Source organism: Oncorhynchus gorbuscha, unplaced genomic scaffold (genome assembly GCF_021184085.1).
Source record: "Oncorhynchus gorbuscha isolate QuinsamMale2020 ecotype Even-year unplaced genomic scaffold, OgorEven_v1.0 Un_scaffold_2059, whole genome shotgun sequence".
Lineage (NCBI taxonomy): Eukaryota > Metazoa > Chordata > Actinopteri > Salmoniformes > Salmonidae > Oncorhynchus > Oncorhynchus gorbuscha.
The window spans coordinates 60,958-81,362 of record NW_025746660.1 but is presented as its reverse complement, the minus strand read 5'-3'; the positions used below and the strand labels follow the sequence as shown (position 1 = coordinate 81,362).

The following is a 20,405-nucleotide window of genomic DNA, read 5'->3' as shown; positions in this document are numbered from 1 at the left end:
AGACAAAACTGTGATTGAAGCGAGAGAGAAGATAGAGAGAAGATAGAGAGTGAGAGAGAAGATAGAGAGTGAGAGAGAAGATAGAGAGTGAGAGAGAAGATAGAGAGTGAGAGAGAAGATAGAGAGTGAGAGAGAAGATAGAGAGTGAGAGAGAAGACAGATAGGTAAAATAAACAAATCTTTATTTAAATAGGCAAGTCAGTTAAGAACAAATTCTTATTTTCAATGACGGCCTAGGAACAGTGGGTTAATTTCCATGTTCGGGGCAGAACGATAGATGTTTTACCTTGTCAGCTCGGGGATTCGATCTTGCAACCTTTCGGTTACTAGTCCAACGCTCTAACTACTAGGCTACCTACAACCACCTGAAAGGAAGCGATTCCCAAACCTTCCATAACAAAGCCATCACCTACAGAGAGATGAACCTGGAGAAGAGTCCCCTAAGCAAGCTGGTCCTGGGACTCTGTTCACAAAGACAAACAGACCCCACAGAGCCCCAGGACAGCAACACAATTAGACCCAAACAAATCATGAGAAAACAAAAATAAAATTACTTGACACATTGGAAATAATTTACAAAAAAAACACAGCAAACTGGAATGCTACCTGTCCCTAAACAGAGAGTACACAGTGGCAAAATACCTGACCACTATGACTGACCCAAACTTAAGGAAAGCATTGACTATGTAAAGACTCAGTGAGCATAGCCTTGCCATTGAGAGAGGCCACCATAGACAGATCTGGCACTCAAGAGAAGACAGGCTATGTGCTCACTGCCCACAAAATGAGGTGGAAACTGAGCTGCACTTCCTAACTTCCTGCCAAATGTATGACCATATTAGAGACATATTTTCCTCAGATTACACAGATACACAAAGAATTCGAAAACAAATCCAATTTTGATAAACTCCCACATCCATTGGGTGAAATTCCACAGTGTTCCATCACAGCAGCAAGATGTGACCTGTTGCCAAAAGAAAAGGGCAACCAGTGAAGAACAAACACCATTGTAAATACAACCTGTTTATTTATTTTCCCTTTTGTACTTGAACTATTTGCACATCATTACAACACTGTATAAAGACATAATATGACATTTGAAATGCTTTAATCCTTTTGGAACTTGTGTGAGTGTAATATTAATTATTTATTGTTTATTTCACTTTTATTTATGATCTATTTCACTTGCTTTGGCAATGTAAACATATGTTTCCCATGCCAATAAAGCCTCTTCAATTGGAAATGAATTGAGAGAGAGGAGAGAGAGACAGAGAGAGAGACAGAGACAGAGACAGAGACAGAGACAGAGACAGAGACAGAGACAGAGACAGAGAGACAGAGAGACAGAGAGACAGAGAGACAGAGAGACAGAGAGACAGAGAGACAGAGAGACAGAGAGAGAGAGAGAGAGAGAGAGACAGAGACAGAGACAGAGACAGAGACAGAGAGAGAGAGAGAGAGAGAGAGAGAGAGAGAGAGAGAGAGAGAGAGAGAGAGAGAGAGAGAGAGAGAGAGAGAGAGAGAGAGAGAGAGAGAGAGAGAGAGAGAGAGAGAGAGAGAGAGAGAGAGAGAGAGAGAGACAGAGACAGAGACAGAGACAGAGACAGAGACAGAGACAGAGAGAGAGAGAGAGAGAGAGAGAGAGAGAGAGAGAGAGAGAGAGAGAGAGACAGAGACAGAGACAGAGACAGAGACAGAGACAGAGACAGAGACAGAGACAGAGACAGAGACAGAGACAGAGACAGAGACAGAGACAGAGAGAGAGAGAGAGAGAGAGAGAGAGAGAGAGAGAGAGAGAGAGAGAGAGAGAGAGAGAGAGAGAGACAGAGACAGAGACAGAGACAGAGACAGAGACAGAGACAGAGACAGAGACAGAGACAGAGAGAGAGAGAGAGAGAGAGAGAGAGAGAGAGAGAGAGAGAGAGAGAGAGAGAGGAGAAATAGAGAGAGAGAGAGAGAGAGGAGAAATAGAGAGGGAGAGAGATGTTGACAACCCCTGTCAATCTACCTTTGAATAAAAATCCTGCTTTCAAGGTTAGATCAGGAGGAACCCTCTTTAGAAGCCTTGGTGGCTGTGGTGTTGAGGCTCAGATATACATGGAGCTTCAGCTCCCCCTACTGGTGACTAAAAACACACCCCTCCCCCTTCCATCCCTCACACAGGATGCAGAAGAGGAGAGAATGAGAGGAGGAAAAATACACTCAATCAATAACTCTAATTCAACATGAAATACAGCGGTAGGAGCCCTGAGAAATACCTTCAAAATCCAGCTATGGGATTTAACCCTGCTACTACATGGGATGTGTCCAGGATGAGAACTTCTAGAAGTCGCTGTCGTTGTCAAATAGCCAACATGTTGCAGTTCTCCCTGCATCTGATTACCCCTCTGTACCACTGCAGTGTATCTGCATGCTGCCACGGGGAATAGATTCAAGTGGATCACTGCAACAGTCTGCCTTAGACTTAGAGTAGAGACCTTCTATAGAGGATGGTAAACACTGTCTACAATATCTGATTCTAGTTATATTACAGTAGAGACCTTCTATAGAGGATGGTAAACACAGTCTACAATATCTGATTCTAGTTATATTATAGTAGACACCTATAGAGGATGATAAACACTGTCTACAATATCTGATTCTAGTTATATTACAGTAGAGACCTTCTATAGAGGATGGAAAAACACTGTCTACAATATCTGATTCTAGTTATATTACAGTAGAGACCTATATAGGATGGTAAAACACTGTCTATAATATCTGATTCTAGTTATATTACAGTAGAGACCTTCTATAGAGGATGGAAAAACACTGTCTACAATATCTGATTCTAGTTATATTACAGTAGAGACCTTCTATAGAGGATGGTAAAACACTGTCTACAATATCTGATTCTAGTTATATTACAGTAGAGACCTTCTATGGAGAATGGTAAAACACTGTCTATAATATCTGATTCTAGTTATATTACAGTAGAGACCTATAGATGATGGTAAAACACTGTCTACAATATCTGATTCTAGTTATATTACAGTAGAGACCTTCTATAGAGGATGGTAAAACACTGTCTACAATATCTGATTCTAGTTATATTACAGTAGAGACCTATAGAGGATGGTAAAACACTGTCTACAATATCTGATTCTAGTTATATTACAGTAGAGACCTTCTATAGAGGATGGTAAAACACTGTCTACAATATCTGATTCTAGTTATATTACAGTAGAGACCTATAGAGGATGGTAAAACACTGTCTACAATATCTGATTCTAGTTATATTACAGTAGAGACCTTCTATGGAGGATGGTAAACACTGTCTACAATATCTGTTTCTAGTTATATTTCGAAACATCTCATTCTCTAAGTCCCTAGTCAGATTTACCTTGACTCATTGAAAGGATTGTAAGCTCTTTGATCCACTAGCTACCAAATAAATGAATTTCTTCCTCGTAAAAAGAGCTGTTTTGGATTTAAAGACAAAGTGTTGACTCCTCAGTTTATTTGGAGAACCATTTGCTCCTGATACTCCTCCCCCTCTGTCGCTGGCTGCCATGACAACATCCATTTTATCAAGACAGCCATTTCAATTGTTCTCACTACAAGGGGACAGACGAGTTGAGCTGAAAGAGTCTAGACACCAAATCATACACTTGTTATCAGAAACACCAGTGACTATAATACACTTGTTATCATAAACACCAGTGACAGAAAGACACTTGTTATCAGAAACACCAGTGACAAAAAGGCACTTGTTATCATAAACACCAGTGACAAAAAGGCACTTGTTATCATAAACACCAGTGACTATAATACACGTATTATCATAAACACCAGTGACAGAAAGACACTTGTTATCAGAAACAAGAGAAACCAATACATGTTGCTGCTAATGCGAATAAGCCTCATCAATGGCTTTGAAGAGTCACATCATTTATATATGTTTTATGTACTGTATGTTTTTTAACCAAACAGCCTTGAACCTTCCTGATCGACTGCCGAAGGTTATTTCCACAGCACAAAACACACACACACACACACGCTTCTGCAGCATAGACAGGCACCCTTAGTCACCATCACATTGACACACGATGTCACATGCTAGGGTATGCAAGCTCTTTAAAGACTGCTCCCCTGCTCCCTCTTTCTTTTCTGTGGGTAAAAAGGAATCATAGTCTCTCAACCATGACAAAACAAAACAACTGCCAGCCAGCCCAGCGGATCTGTCCAGCTTCTGTCAAACTCAACGCTGTAATTGGAGGAATGACACGTCCCCTTTTAAAGCCGGACTCTTTATATAGATAATACACAATCACATAGTGAGTTTCTAGAGAGACAATCTCGCTTTAAGGATTTATAATCCTGCTCAACAGGGATTTTACCCCACTGTTCTGTTCTCTCTGCTTCACTTTGCTTTCTACAGTTCTTATTTAACCCATTACAGTGTCAGCCCTGTCTAAGCCGGGGCAGTGTTGGAATGAGCTATATGGAAGTGTTTTAAGGAGGTTCACTTTGCTTTCTACAGTTCTTATTTAACCCATTACAGTGTCAGCCCTGTCTAAGCCGGGGCAGTGTTGGAATGAGCTATATGGAAGTGTTTTAAGGAGGTTCACTTTGCTTTCTACAGTTCTTATTTAACCCATTACAGTGTCAGCCCTGTCTAAGCCGGGCCAGTGTTGGAATGAGCTATATGGAAGTGTTTTAAGGAGGTTCACTTTGCTTTCTACATTTCTTATTTAACCCATTACAGTGTCAGCCCTGTCTAAGCCGGGCCAGTGTTGGAATGAGCTATATGGAAGTGTTTTAAGGAGGTTCACTTTGCTTTCTACATTTCTTATTTAACCCATTACAGTGTCAGCCCTGTCTAAGCCGGGGCAGTGTTGGAATGAGTTATATGGAAGTGTTTTAAGGAGGTTCACTTTGCTTTCTACATTTCTTATTTAACCTATTACAGTGTCAGCCCTGTCTAAGCCGGGGCAGTGTTGGAATGAGTTATATGGAAGTGTTTTAAGGAGGTTCACTTTGCTTTCTACATTTCTTATTTAACCTATTACAGTGTCAGCCCTGTCTAAGCCGGGCCAGTGTTGGAATGAGCTATATGGAAGTGTTTTAAGGAGGTTCACTTTGCTTTCTACAGTTCTTATTTAACCTATTACAGTGTCAGCCCTGTCTAAGCCGGGGCAGTGTTGGAATGAGCTATATGGAAGTGTTTTAAGGAGGTTCACTTTGCTTTGCCTAAACAAAACGCATTGAATAACAGATTCACAACACTGAACAAGAGATAGTCCCCAAAAGTTTGTTCTGAAGTGTCTGTCCTATATCTGAGAGATAAAAGATCAGGAAACATGTTATTTTATTTTTTAACATGAATTTATACCCTTATTTTTGGTACTAAACAGTCTCCATATATACAGTGGGTATGGAAAGTCACCAACCCTTCCATAATGTTCACCTTTTGTTGCCTTACAGCCTGAAATGAAAACACATAAAATCAGACTTTATTTACACAAAAAACACACTCCGAAAACGTATTCAAATTAAAACAGTAAAATGCCCTATTTGGGTAAGTGAACACTGCCCCTTAGAATTGTAATTGCAAAACTTGCTGAGGTATAACAAACCACCTTCCAGATCACAAATCAAAATTGGCAAAATTGACCTTGATTCGTTCAGAATAAAAACAGGATGTTCATGGAGGACTCCACTACTTAGTAGTGCAATTCAAACTGTTCGGACTCTACAGACAGAAGTTGGACTGTTCGGACTCTACAGACAGAAGTTGGACTGTTCGGACTCTACAGACAGAAGTTGGACTGTTCGGACTCTACAGACAGAAGTTGGACTGTTCGGACTCTACAGACAGAAGTTGGGCTGTTCGGACTCTACAGACAGAAGTTGGACTGTTCGGACTCTACAGACAGAAGTTGGACTGTTCGGACTCTACAGACAGAAGTTGGACTGTTCGGACTCTACAGACAGAAGATGGACTGTTCGGACTCTACAGACAGAAGATGGACTGTTCAGACTCTACAGACAGAAGATGGACTGTTCAGACTCTACAGACAGAAGTTGGACTGTTCGGACTCTACAGACAGAAGTTGGACTGTTCGGAAGCTACAGACAGAAGATGGACTGTTCGGACTCTACAGACAGAAGATGTACTGTTCGGACTCTACAGACAGAAGTTGGACTGTTCAGACTCTACAGAAAGAAGTTGGACTGTTCGGACTCTACAGACAGAAGTTGGACTGTTCAGACTCTACATACAGAAGTTGGACTGTTCAGACTCTACAGACAGAAGATGGACTGTTCGGACTCTACAGACAGAAGTTGGACTGTTCAGACTCTACAGACAGAAGTTGGACTGTTCAGACTCTACAGACAGAAGTTGGACTGTTCAGACTCTACAGACAGAAGTTGGACTGTTCAGACTCTACAGACAGAAGATGGACTGTTCAGACTCTACAGACAGAAGATGGACTGTTCGGACTCTACAGACAGAAGTTGGACTGTTCAGACTCTACAGACAGAAGTTGGACTGTTCAGACTCTAGAGACAGAAGTTGGACTGTTCAGACTCTACAGACAGAAGTTGGACTGTTCAGACTCTACAGACAGAAGATGGACTGTTCGGACTCTACAGACAGAAGATGGACTGTTCAGACTCTACAGACAGAAGATGGACTGTTCGGACTCTACAGACAGAAGTTGGACTGTTCGGACTCTTTCAGACAGAAGTTGGACTGTTCGGAAGCTACAGACAGAAGATGGACTGTTCGGACTCTACAGACAGAAGATGTACTGTTCGGACTCTACAGACAGAAGTTGGACTGTTCAGACTCTACAGACAGAAGTTGGACTGTTCGGACTCTACAGACAGAAGTTGGACTGTTCAGACTCTACAGACAGAAGTTGGACTGTTCAGACTCTACAGACAGAAGTTGGACTGTTCAGACTCTACAGACAGAAGTTGGACTGTTCAGACTCTACAGACAGAAGTTGGACTGTTCAGACTCTACAGACAGAAGTTGGACTGTTCAGACTCTACAGACAGAAGTTGGACTGTTCAGACTCTACAGACAGAAGATGGACTGTTCGGACTCTACAGACAGAAGTTGGACTGTTCGGACTCTACAGACAGAAGTTGGACTGTTCAGACTCTACAGACAGAAGTTGGACTGTTCAGACTCTACAGACAGAAGTTGGACTGTTCAGACTCTACAGACAGAAGTTGGACTGTTCAGACTCTACAGACAGAAGTTGGACTGTTCGGACTCTACAGACAGAAGTTGGACTGTTCGGACTCTACAGACAGAAGATGGACTGTTCGGACTCTACAGACAGAAGATGGACTGTTCGGACTCTACAGACAGAAGATGGACTGTTCAGACTCTACAGACAGAAGTTGGACTGTTCGGACTCTACAGACAGAAGTTGGACTGTTCGGACTCTACAGACAGAAGATGGACTGTTCGGACTCTACAGACAGAAGATGTACTGTTCGGACTCTACAGACAGAAGTTGGACTGTTCAGACTCTACAGACAGAAGTTGGACTGTTCGGACTCTACAGACAGAAGTTGGACTGTTCAGACTCTACAGACAGAAGTTGGACTGTTCAGACTCTACAGACAGAAGATGGACTGTTCAGACTCTACAGACAGAAGATGGACTGTTCAGACTCTACAGACAGAAGTTGGACTGTTCGGACTCTACAGACAGAAGTTGGACTGTTCAGACTCTACAGACAGAAGTTGGACTGTTCGGAAGCTACAGACAGAGGTTGGCAGATTGGCTGTATCGACTTCAGCTTGTGGGGGTCGACTTCAGCATGTGGGGGTCGTGGAGAAAAATGGTTTATAAGCCAAACCGTTAGGACGCTACAGACGATTTTGTAAGAAAAACGATTTTGGGATATCTCAGGGTCTAACAAACACCACTCTAGCTCTGTCCCCTTTCACCAAAGATGAAAAAGACTGTTTTTATGGGAATGGTATTATGCTAATTAGATTGCGCAGTCATCACCTCTAGGGGTTAAAGAGTGGATGATTGGTGTGAGATAGGCTTGGCTTCCCTCAAATCAAATCAGATTTGATTTGAAAATTTGATTTGAGGCTTGGTGTGAGAGAAGCTTGGTGTGAGAGAGGCTTGGTGTGAGAGAAGCTTGGTGTGAGAGAAGCTTGGCTTCCCTCCATTCTATAATGTCCTCCCTCCCAACCTCCCTCCCCTCTGTACTCTCCTTCCCACCTACCTCCCTCCACGCTGTCCTCTCCTCCCCCTCCCTCCACTCTGCCCCCCCTCCCCTCTGTCCTCTCCTCCCTCTTCCTCCACTATGTCTTCCCCCTCCCTCCACAATGCCCTCTCCTCCCCCTCCCTCCACTCTGCCCCCCACTCTGTCCTCCCCCTCCCTCCACTCTGTCCTCCCCCCTCGTTCCACTGTCCCTCCCCCTCCCTCCACTATGTCCTCCCCCTCCCTCCACTCTGTCCTCCCCCTCCCTCCACTCTGTCCTCCCCCTCCCTCCACTCTGTCCTCCCCCTCCCCCTCCACTATGCCCCCCTCCTTCCACTCTGCCCCCCCCTCCACTATGTCCCCCCTCTCCTTCCACTCTGCCCCCTCCCTCCACTCTGCCCCCCTCCCTCCACTCTGCCCCCCCCCCTCCCTCCACTATGTCCTCTCCACCCCCCTCCACTCTGTCCTCCCCCTCCCTGCACTCTGTCCTCCCCCTCCCTCCACTCTGTCCTCTCCTCCCCTCCCTCCACTCTGTCCTCTCCTCCCCCTCCCTCCACTATGTCCCCCCTCTCCTTCCACTCTGCCCCCCTCCCTCCACTCTGCCCCCCTCCCTCCACTCTGCCCCCCCCCTCCCTCCACTATGTCCTCTCCACCCCCCCTCCACTCTGTCCTCCCCCCTCCCTGCACTCTGTCCTCCCCCTCCCTCCACTCTGTCCTCTCCTCCCCCTCCCTCCACTCTGTCCTCTCCTCCCCCTCCCTCCACTCTGTCCTCTCCTCCCCCTCCCTCCACTCTGCCCCCCACTCTGTCCTCCCCCTCGTTCCACTGTCCCTCCCCCTCCCTCCACTATGTCCTCCCCCTCCCTCCACTCTGTCCTTCCCCCTCCCTCCACTATGTCCTCTCCTCCCCTCCCTCCACTCTGTCCTCCCACCCTCCCTGCACTCTGTCCTCCCCCTCCCTCCACTCTGTCCTCTCCTCCCCTCCCTCCACTCTGTCCTCTCCTCCCCCTCCCTCCACTATGTCCCCCCCTCCACTCTGTCCTCCCCCCTCCCTCCACTCTGTCCTCTCCTCCCCCTCCCTCCACTATGTCCCCCCTCCCTCCACTCTGCCCCCCTCCCTCCACTGTCCCCCCTCCCTCCACACTGTCCCCCCTCCCTCCACTCTGTCCTCCCCCTCCCTCCACTCTGTCCCCCTCCCTCCACTCTGTCCCCCTCCCTCCACTCTGTCCTCCCCCCCTCCCTCCACTCTGTCCCCCCTCCCTCCACTGTCCCTCCCCCTCCCTCCACTATGTTCTGTCCTCCCCCTCCCTCCACTCTGTCCTCTCCTCCCCCTCCCTCCACTATTTCCCCCTCCCCCTCCCTCCACTATTTCCCCCTCCCTCCACTCTGTCCTCCCCCTCCCTCCACTCTGTCCTCCCCCCACTCTGTCCCCCCCACTCTGTCCCCCCCCCCTCCACCCTGTCCTCCCCCTCCCTCCACAATGTCCCCCCCCTCCCTCCACTGTGTCCCCCTCCCTCCACACTGCCCCCCCTCCCTCCACTCTGTCCTCCCCCACTCTGTCCTCCCCCCTCCCTCCACTCTGTCCTCCCCCTCCCTCCACTCTGCCCCCCTCCCTCCACTCTGCCCCCTCCCTCCAAACGCCCCCCTCCCCCTCCACTCTGTCCTCCCCCTCCCTCCACTCTGCCCCCCCTCACTCCACTCTGTCCTCCCCCCTCCCTCCACTCTGCCCCCCCTCACTCCACTCTGTCCTCCCCACCTCCGTCCTCCCCTCCCTCCACTGCCCCCCCCCTCCCTCCACTCTGTCCACCCCCCTCCCTCCACTCTGTCCTCCCCACCTCCCTCCACTCTGTCCTCCCCACCTCCCTCCACTCTGTCCTCCCCACCTCCCTCCACTCTGTCCTCCCCACCTCCCTCCACTCTGTCCTCCCCCTCCCTCCACTCTGTCCTCCCCCTCCCTCCACTCTCTCCCCCTCCCTCCACTCTGTCCCCCCTCCCTCCACTCTGTCCTCCCCTACTATGCCCCCTCCCTCCACTGCCCCCCCTCCCTCCACACTGTCCTCTCCCTCCCCCTCCCTCCACTATGCCCCCCTCCCTCCACTGTCCCCCCCCTCCCTCCACACTGTCCTCTCCTCTCCCTCCCTCCACTATGTCCCCCCTCCCTCCACACTGTCCTCTCCTCCCCTCCCTCCACTATGTCCCCCCTCCCCTCCCTCCACTATGTCCCCCTCCCTCCACTCTGTATGCAGGGAGAGATATGATGCTTCCACGTACTGTAAGCTAAGTACCTTGAGATAGAACTGACAAATCTGAGTAGAACTGCTGTACCATACACAAGACAAAATATATCCAGGCCATTTGGCCATTAAATCACTTACATTCCTGACAGGATCCAAATCTGCATTTAAGACCTCACTACTTCCGCATTATATCAGACCCTGTAAATTCAACTCTTCCTTTGAGTGCATTTTTCATTCAAATCTTTGACAGCAACACAGAAAATCATATTAGTGGCGTCTACGACTCAGTCTAGAGGACAAAGTCAAGTAACGCATGGTGGGCAGGTGAATTGAAATGCATGCTGGGATTTACATGCACAGTGTTGTACCTTGTCTGTCAAAGAGAAGTTCTGATGACATTATGTGACTGATGGAAGTACATTCTCTGAGTGGGTAGAGTCTGGGCTGAGGAAACTAACGGCTCATGATCAAATAGGCTAACAGAGTATTACTGCCTAGGTAGGCTAACTGAGATTAATACAGATTGTATTACTGCCTAGGTAGGCTAACTGAGATTAATACAGATTGTATTACTGCCTAGGTAGGCTAACTGAGATTAATACAGATTGTATTACTGCCTAGGTAGGCTAACTGAGATTAATACAGATTGTATTACTGCCTAGGTAGGCTAACTGAGATTAATACAGATTGTATTACTGCCTAGGTAGGCTAACTGAGATTAATACAGACTGTATTACTGCCTAGGTAGGCTAACTGAGATTAATACAGATTGTATTACTGCCTAGGTAGGCTAACTGAGATTAATACAGATTGTATTACTGCCTAGGTAGGCTAACTGAGATTAATACAGATTGTATTACTGCCTAGGTAGGCTAACTGAGATTAATACAGATTGTATTACTGCCTAGGTAGGCTAACTGAGATTAATACAGACTGTATTACTGCCTAGGTAGGCTAACTGAGATTAATACAGATTGTATTACTGCCTAGGTAGGCTAACTGAGATTAATACAGACTGTATTACTGCCTAGGTAGGCTAACTGAGATTAATACAGACTGTATTACTGCCTAGGTAGGCTGACTGAGATTAATACAGATTGTATTACTGCCTAGGTAGGCTAACTGAGATTAATACAGACTGTATTACTGCCTAGGTAGGCTAACTGAGATTAATACAGATTGTATTACTGCCTAGGTAGGCTAACTGAGATTAATACAGACTGTATTACTGCCTAGGTAGGCTAACTGAGATTAATACAGACTGTATTACTGCCTAGGTAGGCTGACTGAGATTAATACAGATTGTATTACTGCCTAGGTAGGCTAACTGAGATTAATACAGACTGTATTACTGCCTAGGTAGGCTAACTGAGATTAATACAGACTGTATTACTGCCTAGGTAGGCTAACTGAGATTAATACAGACTGTATTACTGCCTAGGTAGGCTATCTGAGATTAATACAGATTGTATTACTGCCTAGGTAGGCTAACTGAGATTAATACAGACTGTATTACTGCCTAGGTAGGCTAACTGAGATTAATACAGATTGTATTACTGCCTAGGGAGGCTAACTGAGATTAATACAGATTGTATTACTGCCTAGGTAGGCTAACTGAGATTAATACAGATTGTATTACTGCCTAGGTAGGCTAACTGATATTAATACAGATTGTATTACTGCCTAGGTAGGCTAACTGATATTAATACAGACTGTATTACTGCCTAGGTAGGCTAACTGAGATTAATACAGACTGTATTACTGCCTAGGTAGGCTAACTGAGATTAATACAGACTGTATTACTGCCTAGGTAGGCTGACTGAGATTAATACAGATTGTATTACTGCCTAGGTAGGCTAACTGAGATTAATACAGACTGTATTACTGCCTAGGTAGGCTAACTGAGATTAATACAGACTGTATTACTGCCTAGGTAGGCTAACTGAGATTAATACAGATTGTATTACTGCCTAGGTAGGCTAACTGAGATTAATACAGACTGTATTACTGCCTAGATAGGCTATCTGAGATTAATACAGATTGTATTACTGCCTAGGTAGGCTAACTGAGATTAATACAGACTGTATTACTGCCTAGGTAGGCTAACTGAGATTAATACAGATTGTATTACTGCCTAGGGAGGCTAACTGAGATTAATACAGATTGTATTACTGCCTAGGTAGGCTAACTGAGATTAATACAGATTGTATTACTGCCTAGGTAGGCTAACTGATATTAATACAGATTGTATTACTGCCTAGGTAGGCTAACTGATATTAATACAGACTGTATTACTGCCTAGGTAGGCTAACTGAGATTAATACAGACTGTATTACTGCCTAGGTAGGCTAACTGAGATTAATACAGACTGTATTACTGCCTAGGTAGGCTAACTGAGATTAATACAGACTGTATTACTGCCTAGGTAGGTTAACTGAGATTAATGCAGATTGTATTACTGCCTAGGTAGGCTAACTGAGATTAATACAGATTGTATTACTGCCTAGGTAGGCTAACTGAGATTAATACAGATTGTATTACTGCCTAGGTAGGCTAACTGAGATTAATACAGACTGTATTACTGCCTAGGTAGGCTAACTGAGATTAATACAGATTGTATTACTGCCTAGGTAGGCTAACTGAGATTAATACAGATTGTATTACTGCCTAGGTAGGCTAACTGAGATTAATACAGACTGTATGACTGCCTAGGTAGGCTAACTGAGATTAATACAGACTGTATTACTGCCTAGGTAGGCTAACTGAGATTAATACAGATTGTATTACTGCCTAGGTAGGCTAACTGAGATTAATACAGATTGTATTACTGCCTAGGTAGGCTAACTGATATTAATACAGATTGTATTACTGCCTAGGTAGGCTAACTGAGATTAATACAGATGGTATTACTGCCTAGGTAGGCTAACTGAGATTAATACAGATTGTATTCATGTCAGTGTTATTGACCAGGCAACCAGAGACACAGATTAATCCAACCATTCATTAGTTCATTATGGAGAAGGTGGGGACCCTCTGTCCCTTACAGTTCAATGCCTAGTTTCCCAGACACAGATTAATACAACCATTAATTATGGAGAAGGTGGGGACTCTCTGTCCCTTACAGTTCAATGGCTAGTTTCCCAGACACCGATTAATCCAACCATTCATTAGTTCATTATGGAGAAGGTGGGGACTCTCTGTCCCTGACAGTTTAATGGCTAGTTTCCCAGACACAGATTAATCCAACCATTCATTAGTTCATTATGGAGAAGGTGGGGACCCTCTGTCCCTTACAGCTTAATGGCTAGTTTCCCAGACACAGATTAATCCAACCATTCATTAGTTCATTATGGAGAAGGTGGGGACCCTCTGTCCCTTACAGTTTAATGGCTAGTTTCCCAGACACAGATTAATCCTAGACTTGGACAAAAACATATATTCCTATGGAGATTCTCACTCCATACAACATCACTCTCTACCAATCAGGAATTAGTTGATTTGTTCAATCTATTAAAGTCACAACGGGTACAAACATAAGTCAATGTTAAATATTTGACTATAAACAAAAGGTTTAGCAAACAGAAAATGATTTGCTGGCACTGTGCCTTGATAAATATGCCTATATGAATACAAATAGTATCCTACTCACAGTAATAAGCATACAGCACAGTGTCTTCGATTTGGCCTCGTGTCTCATTGTTTTCTGCCCACTCCTGTATTGAGAAGAAATAGGACATTGATTACAATAAAGACAACAGACCTTACACAACAACATCTGAACAGATTAAAACACTAAACAGACCTTCACAACAACATCTGAACAGATTAAACACTCAACAGACCTTCACAACAACATCTGAACAGATTAAAACACTAAACAGACCTTCACAACAACATCTGAATAGATTAAAACACTAAACAGACCTTCACAACAACATCTGAACAGATTAAAACACTAAACAGACCTTCACAACAACATCTGAATAGATTAAAACACTAAACAGACCTTCACAACAACATCTGAACAGATTAAAACACTAAACAGACCTTCACAACAACATCTGAACAGATTAAAACACTAAACAGACCTTCACAACAACATCTGAACAGATTAAAACACTAAACAGACCTTCACAACAACATCTGAATAGATTAAAACACTAAACAGACCTTCACAACAACATCTGAACAGATTAAAACACTCAACAGACCTTCAAAGCAACATCTAAACAGATTAAAACACTCAACAGACCTTCACAGCAACATCTGAACAGATTAAAACACTCAACAGACCTTCAAAGCAACATCTAAACAGATTAAAACACTCAACAGACCTTCAAAGCAACATCTAAACAGATTAAAACACTCAACAGACCTTCAAAGCAACATCTAAACAGATTAAAACACTCAACAGACCTTCACAGCAACATTGATTGCAAAGCTATTTATGAAGGTGTCACGAACTAAACATACAGCTAAACATTAGTGTATAATTCCATAATCCTAGATTCACAGAGATTTCTGAGACATATGCAATATTAAATGATAAAGCCAGGCTAGGACGATGATGAAAACTAACACAGGGCAATTTGCCAGGCTAGGACTATGATGAAAACGGACACAGGGCTATTTGCCAGGCTAGGACTATGATGAAAACGGACACAGGGCTATTTGCCAGGCTAGGACTATGATGAAACAGCCACAGGGCTATTTGTTTTATGGAAAAAGAAAGATCTTGATTCATTGATAAGGATATCATGAAAAAAAGTCATAAAATATGATTCCCATACCAGCGGTAGTGCTGTATGATGACACTATCCCCGGTATAATGTTAATCATGTGTCTTCTTCCTTTATTCATCAATAATGAACCATCTGCTCTCTTCATTTTACAAAAAACATATGGCTATTGCATCACTGTCCTTGCTTTTATAGTAGGGGGTTAGGTATTTCAGCAGTAGCTGTATATTAGACTAGATGTATTTATTTAGTCACTTACGTAGCAGAGATTCTAAGATGTGACTTGACACAGGTTATGATAAAACGGTCACAGGGCTATTTTGTTGAAGCACCTTTAGCAGCGATGACAGCCTTAGATCTTCTTGGGTATGACACTACAAGCTTGGCACATCTGTATATGGGGAGTTTCTCCCATTCTTCTCTGCAGATTCTCTCAAGCTCTGTCAGGTTAGATGGGGAGCATATCTGCACAGCTATTTTCAGGACTCTCCAGAGATGTTCAGATATTAGTCCTGACGCCACTCCTGCATTGTCTTGGCTGTGTGCTCAGGGTCGTTGTCCTGTTGGAAGGTGAACCTTTGCCTTCCCAAATCCTCAGGACCTCCCCAGTCTCTGTACTTTTCTCCGTTCATTTTTCCCTCGAACCTGACTAATCTCCCAGTCCCTGCCACTGAAAAACATCCCCACAACATGATGCTGCCATCACCATGCTTCACCGTAGAGATGGTGCCAGGTTTCCTCCAGACGTGACACTTGGCATTCAGGCCAAATCTTGGTTTCATCAGACCAGAGAATCTTCTTTCTCATGGTCTGAGAGTAATTTGGCAAACTCCAAAGGGTCTGTCTTTTACTAAGTAGTGGCCACTCTACCATAAAGGCCTTTATGGTGGAGTGATGCAGAAATGGGAGAACCTTCCAGAAGGACAACTATCTCCCCAGAGGAACTCTGGAGCTCTGTCAGAGTGACCATCGGGTTCTTGGTCACCTCCCTGACCAAGGCCCTTCTCCCCCGATTGCTCAATTTGGCCGGGCGCCCAGCTCTAGGAAGATTCTTGGTGGTTCCAAACTTCTTCCATTTAAGAATGATGGAGGCCACTTTGTTCTTGTGGACCTTCAATGCTGTAGACATGTTTTGGTATCCTTCCCCAGACCCATGCCTCGACATAATCCTGTCTCTGAAGCCTATGGACAACTGCTTCCACCGATATGGCTTGTTTTTTCTTTCATTACCATTATCTCTTTGAGGTAGAGTAAACCACTGCTAGTCAGTTATTAACATCATCTATTTAAGGTAGAGTAAACCACTGCTAGTCAGTTATTAACATCATCTATTTAAGGTAGAGTAAACCACTGCTAGTCAGTTATTAACATCATCTATTTAAGGTAGAGTAAACCACTGCTAGTCAGTTATTAACATCATCTATTTAAGGTAGAGTAAACCACTGCTAGTCAGTTATTAACATCATCTATTTAAGGTAGAGTAGACCACTGCTAGTCAGTTATTAACATCATCTATTTAAGGTAGAGTAAACCACTGCTAGTCAGTTATTAACATCATCTATTTAAGGTAGAGTAAACCACTGCTAGTCAGTTATTAACATCATCTATTTAAGGTAGAGTAAACCACTGCTAGTCAGTTATTAACATCATCTATTTAAGGTAGAGTAAACCACTGCTAGTCAGTTATTAACATCATCTATTTAAGGTAGAGTAAACCACTGCTAGTCAGTTATTAACATCATCTATTTAAGGTAGAGTAAACCACTGCTAGTCAGTTATTAACATCATCTATTTAAGGTAGAGTAAACCACTGCTAGTCAGTTATTAACATCATCTATTTAAGGTAGAGTAGACCACTGGTACTGTCAGTTACTAACATCATCTATTTAAGGTAGAGTAGACCACTGGTACTGTCAGTTATTAACATCATCTATTTAAGGTAGAGTTGACCACTCGTACTGTCAGTTACTAACATCATCTATTTAAGGTAGAGTAGACCACTGGTACTGTCAGTTATTAACATCATCTATTTAAGGTAGAGTAAACCACTGCTAGTCAGTTATTAACATCATCTATTTAAGGTAGAGTAAACCACTGCTAGTCAGTTATTAACATCATCTATTTAAGGTAGAGTAAACCACTGCTAGTCAGTTATTAACATCATCTATTTAAGGTAGAGTAAACCACTGCTAGTCAGTTATTAACATCATCTATTTAAGGTAGAGTAAACCACTGCTAGTCAGTTATTAACATCATCTATTTAAGGTAGAGTAAACCACTGCTAGTCAGTTATTAACATCATCTATTTAAGGTAGAGTAAACCACTGCTAGTCAGTTATTAACATCATCTATTTAAGGTAGAGTAAACCACTGCTAGTCAGTTATTAACATCATCTATTTAAGGTAGAGTAAACCACTGCTAGTCAGTTATTAACATCATCTATTTAAGGTAGAGTAAACCACTGCTAGTCAGTTATTAACATCATCTATTTAAGGTAGAGTAGACCACTGGTACTGTCAGTTACTAACATCATCTATTTAAGGTAGAGTAGACCACTGGTACTGTCAGTTATTAACATCATCTATTTAAGGTAGAGTTGACCACTCGTACTGTCAGTTACTAACATCATCTATTTAAGGTAGAGTAGACCACTGGTACTGTCAGTTATTAACATCATCTATTTAAGGTAGAGTAGACCACCGGTAGTCAGTTATTACAGTCATTACCATCATCTTTAAGGTAGAGTAGACCCCTGGCAGTCAGTTATTACAGTCATTACCATCATCTTTAAGGTAGAGTAGACCCCTGTAGTCAGTTATTACAGTCATTACCATCATCTTTAAGGTAGAGTAGACCCCTGGTACTGTCAGTTATTACAGTCATTACCATCATCTTTAAGGTAGAGTAGACCACCGGTAGTCAGTTATTACAGTCATTACCATCATCTTTAAGGTAGAGTAGACCCCTGTAGTCAGTTATTACAGTCATTACCATCATCTTTAAGGTAGAGTAGACCCCTGGTACTGTCAGTTATTACAGTCATTACCATCATCTTTAAGGTAGAGTAGACCCCTGTAGTCAGTTATTACAGTCATTACCATCATCTTTAAGGTAGAGTAGACCCCTGTAGTCAGTTATTACAGTCATTACCATCATCTTTAAGGTAGAGTAGACCCCTGGTACTGTCAGTTATTACAGTCATTACCATCATCTTTAAGGTAGAGTAGACCACCGGTAGTCAGTTATTACAGTCATTACCATCATCTTTAAGGTAGAGTAGACCCCTGTAGTCAGTTATTACAGTCATTACCATCATCTTTAAGGTAGAGTAGACCCCTGGTACTGTCAGTTATTACAGTCATTACCATCATCTTTAAGGTAGAGTAGACCCCTGGTACAGTCAGTTATTACAGTCATTACCATCATCTTTAAGGTAGAGTAGACCCCTGGTACTGTCAGTTATTACAGTCATTACCATCATCTTTAAGGTAGAGTAGCCCCCTGATCTGTTCATGCTTTTGCCGACTCCATTGTCAAGCTAAACATGTTTGGCATGACAGTTCCATTAGGAGTTGTCAGGAGAGCAGAAACAGACTGTCTACCAGGCTAGTATCATTCACAAGCATGTCATGCTTGAATCATCAAGGATACTTGACTAGCGTAAATCATCAAATATCACCTCTTTGCAGACACATTCCTTGGTCTCTGACAATGAGTTGAAAACTAAGGACTGGTTTCCCAGACTAAAGATTATCCATCAAGCATGCTTTTTAGCCCAGGAGTAGGTCTAATGGCTTGTTATGTTTCAAATGGACAACAACATGAGCTACTATTATAAGCTGCTATATCATTGAACTCAAATGGTCTTAAATGACATAGGCCTAAGTCTCAGGCCTTATGAAGCAGCTGAATACATACCTTGTAAGTACCGTTGGGGTGCTTCATGTAAGACACTAGGAATATATCCACTGGAAGAAGTGCAGAGGTTATCAGTGCAATGGCCAATGCGCATATTGCAGTGATGGTTGAGATGACCTCACTCTCTTGGCGGCTCTGGTACTTCCTGATGTAGACCCAACAGAAGGACAGGATCACCTGTGGATGGAAAAACAATGGTTAGAGTTATCACGTAAAATATCCTAAAGTTATTGGGCCTCATCAGCTGTCAGAACATTACAGTTCATTGTTATTGTAATGACTCTTAGCTAAGTAGGCTCATTATGATATCGCACTTCTGACACCAATGCAGCCAACAGTGAGACTCAGATGTTTTCGATTTACGATATTCACAAATGAAATCTCACCACTACAAATGAATTACTTTGCAAAAGTGTTGTTGAAAACTTGTTTTAATTGCAACTCGAATCAACCCTATTCACGCAGGCCATTATCAAATCAAATCCATTTAGAAATCCCTTTTTACATTAGCAGATGTCACAGAGTGACATAATAAAGCTCTTTTTTATTTCAATGAAGACCCATCCACTGATAGATGGGATTTGATTATCCAATCCTTTTCAATGTAAAATTAAATAGGGACAGCAGAGATGGGGTTGTTGTTGTGTGATGATGGCTTGTCAACTCGCTAGAAAGAGCAGCACAGTCACAGGCTTGCATCCCAAATGGCACCCTATTCCCCATTGGGCTCTGGTCAAACGCAGTGCACTATGGGCCCTAGTCAAAAATAATCCACTACATATAGAACAGGGTGTTATTTGGGACACACAACACAAGGGGAACAGGGTGTTATTTGGGACACACAGACACATGGGGAACAGGTTGTTATTTGGGACACACAGACACATGGGGAACAGGGTGTTATTTGGGACACACAGACACATGGGGAACAGGTTGTTATTTGGGACACACAGACACATGGGGAACAGGGTGTTATTTGGGACACACAGACACATGGGGAACAGGTTGTTATTTGGGACATACAGACACATGGGGAACAGGGTGTTATTTGGGACACACAGACACATGGGGAACAGGGTGTTATTTGGGACACACATGGTGCTGGAGCTCCAGAATCACAAGGTTATATTCCAGGCACACACGGTGCCTAGTCCTAAACTGTGAGGACACTGCTAAAGCCCATTGGCTGCTCAGATCCTGAAGGAATGCCATCCAGAGACCGGATCAATTAACACTAGCCCACGCCTGCGTGTTTTGCCAGGTAATGACACAAGCTTTGCATCTAAAC

The 20,405-nt window shown here is 43.6% G+C and overlaps 1 protein-coding gene across 1 annotated transcript in view; it reads right to left on the bottom strand.

Moving 5' to 3' along the window:
* LOC124024904 (WW domain-binding protein 11-like) overlaps window positions 1-20,405 on the bottom strand; it is a 29,994-nt gene that overhangs the window by 8,525 nt on the left and 1,064 nt on the right. Inside the window, exons 3-4 of the mRNA XM_046338637.1 lie at window positions 19,118-19,294; window positions 14,109-14,172 (exon numbers count right to left, since the gene is read on the bottom strand). Of these exons, the coding sequence (XP_046194593.1) occupies window positions 14,109-14,172; window positions 19,118-19,294 (241 nt within the window). The remainder of the gene's footprint in view (window positions 1-14,108; window positions 14,173-19,117; window positions 19,295-20,405) is intronic.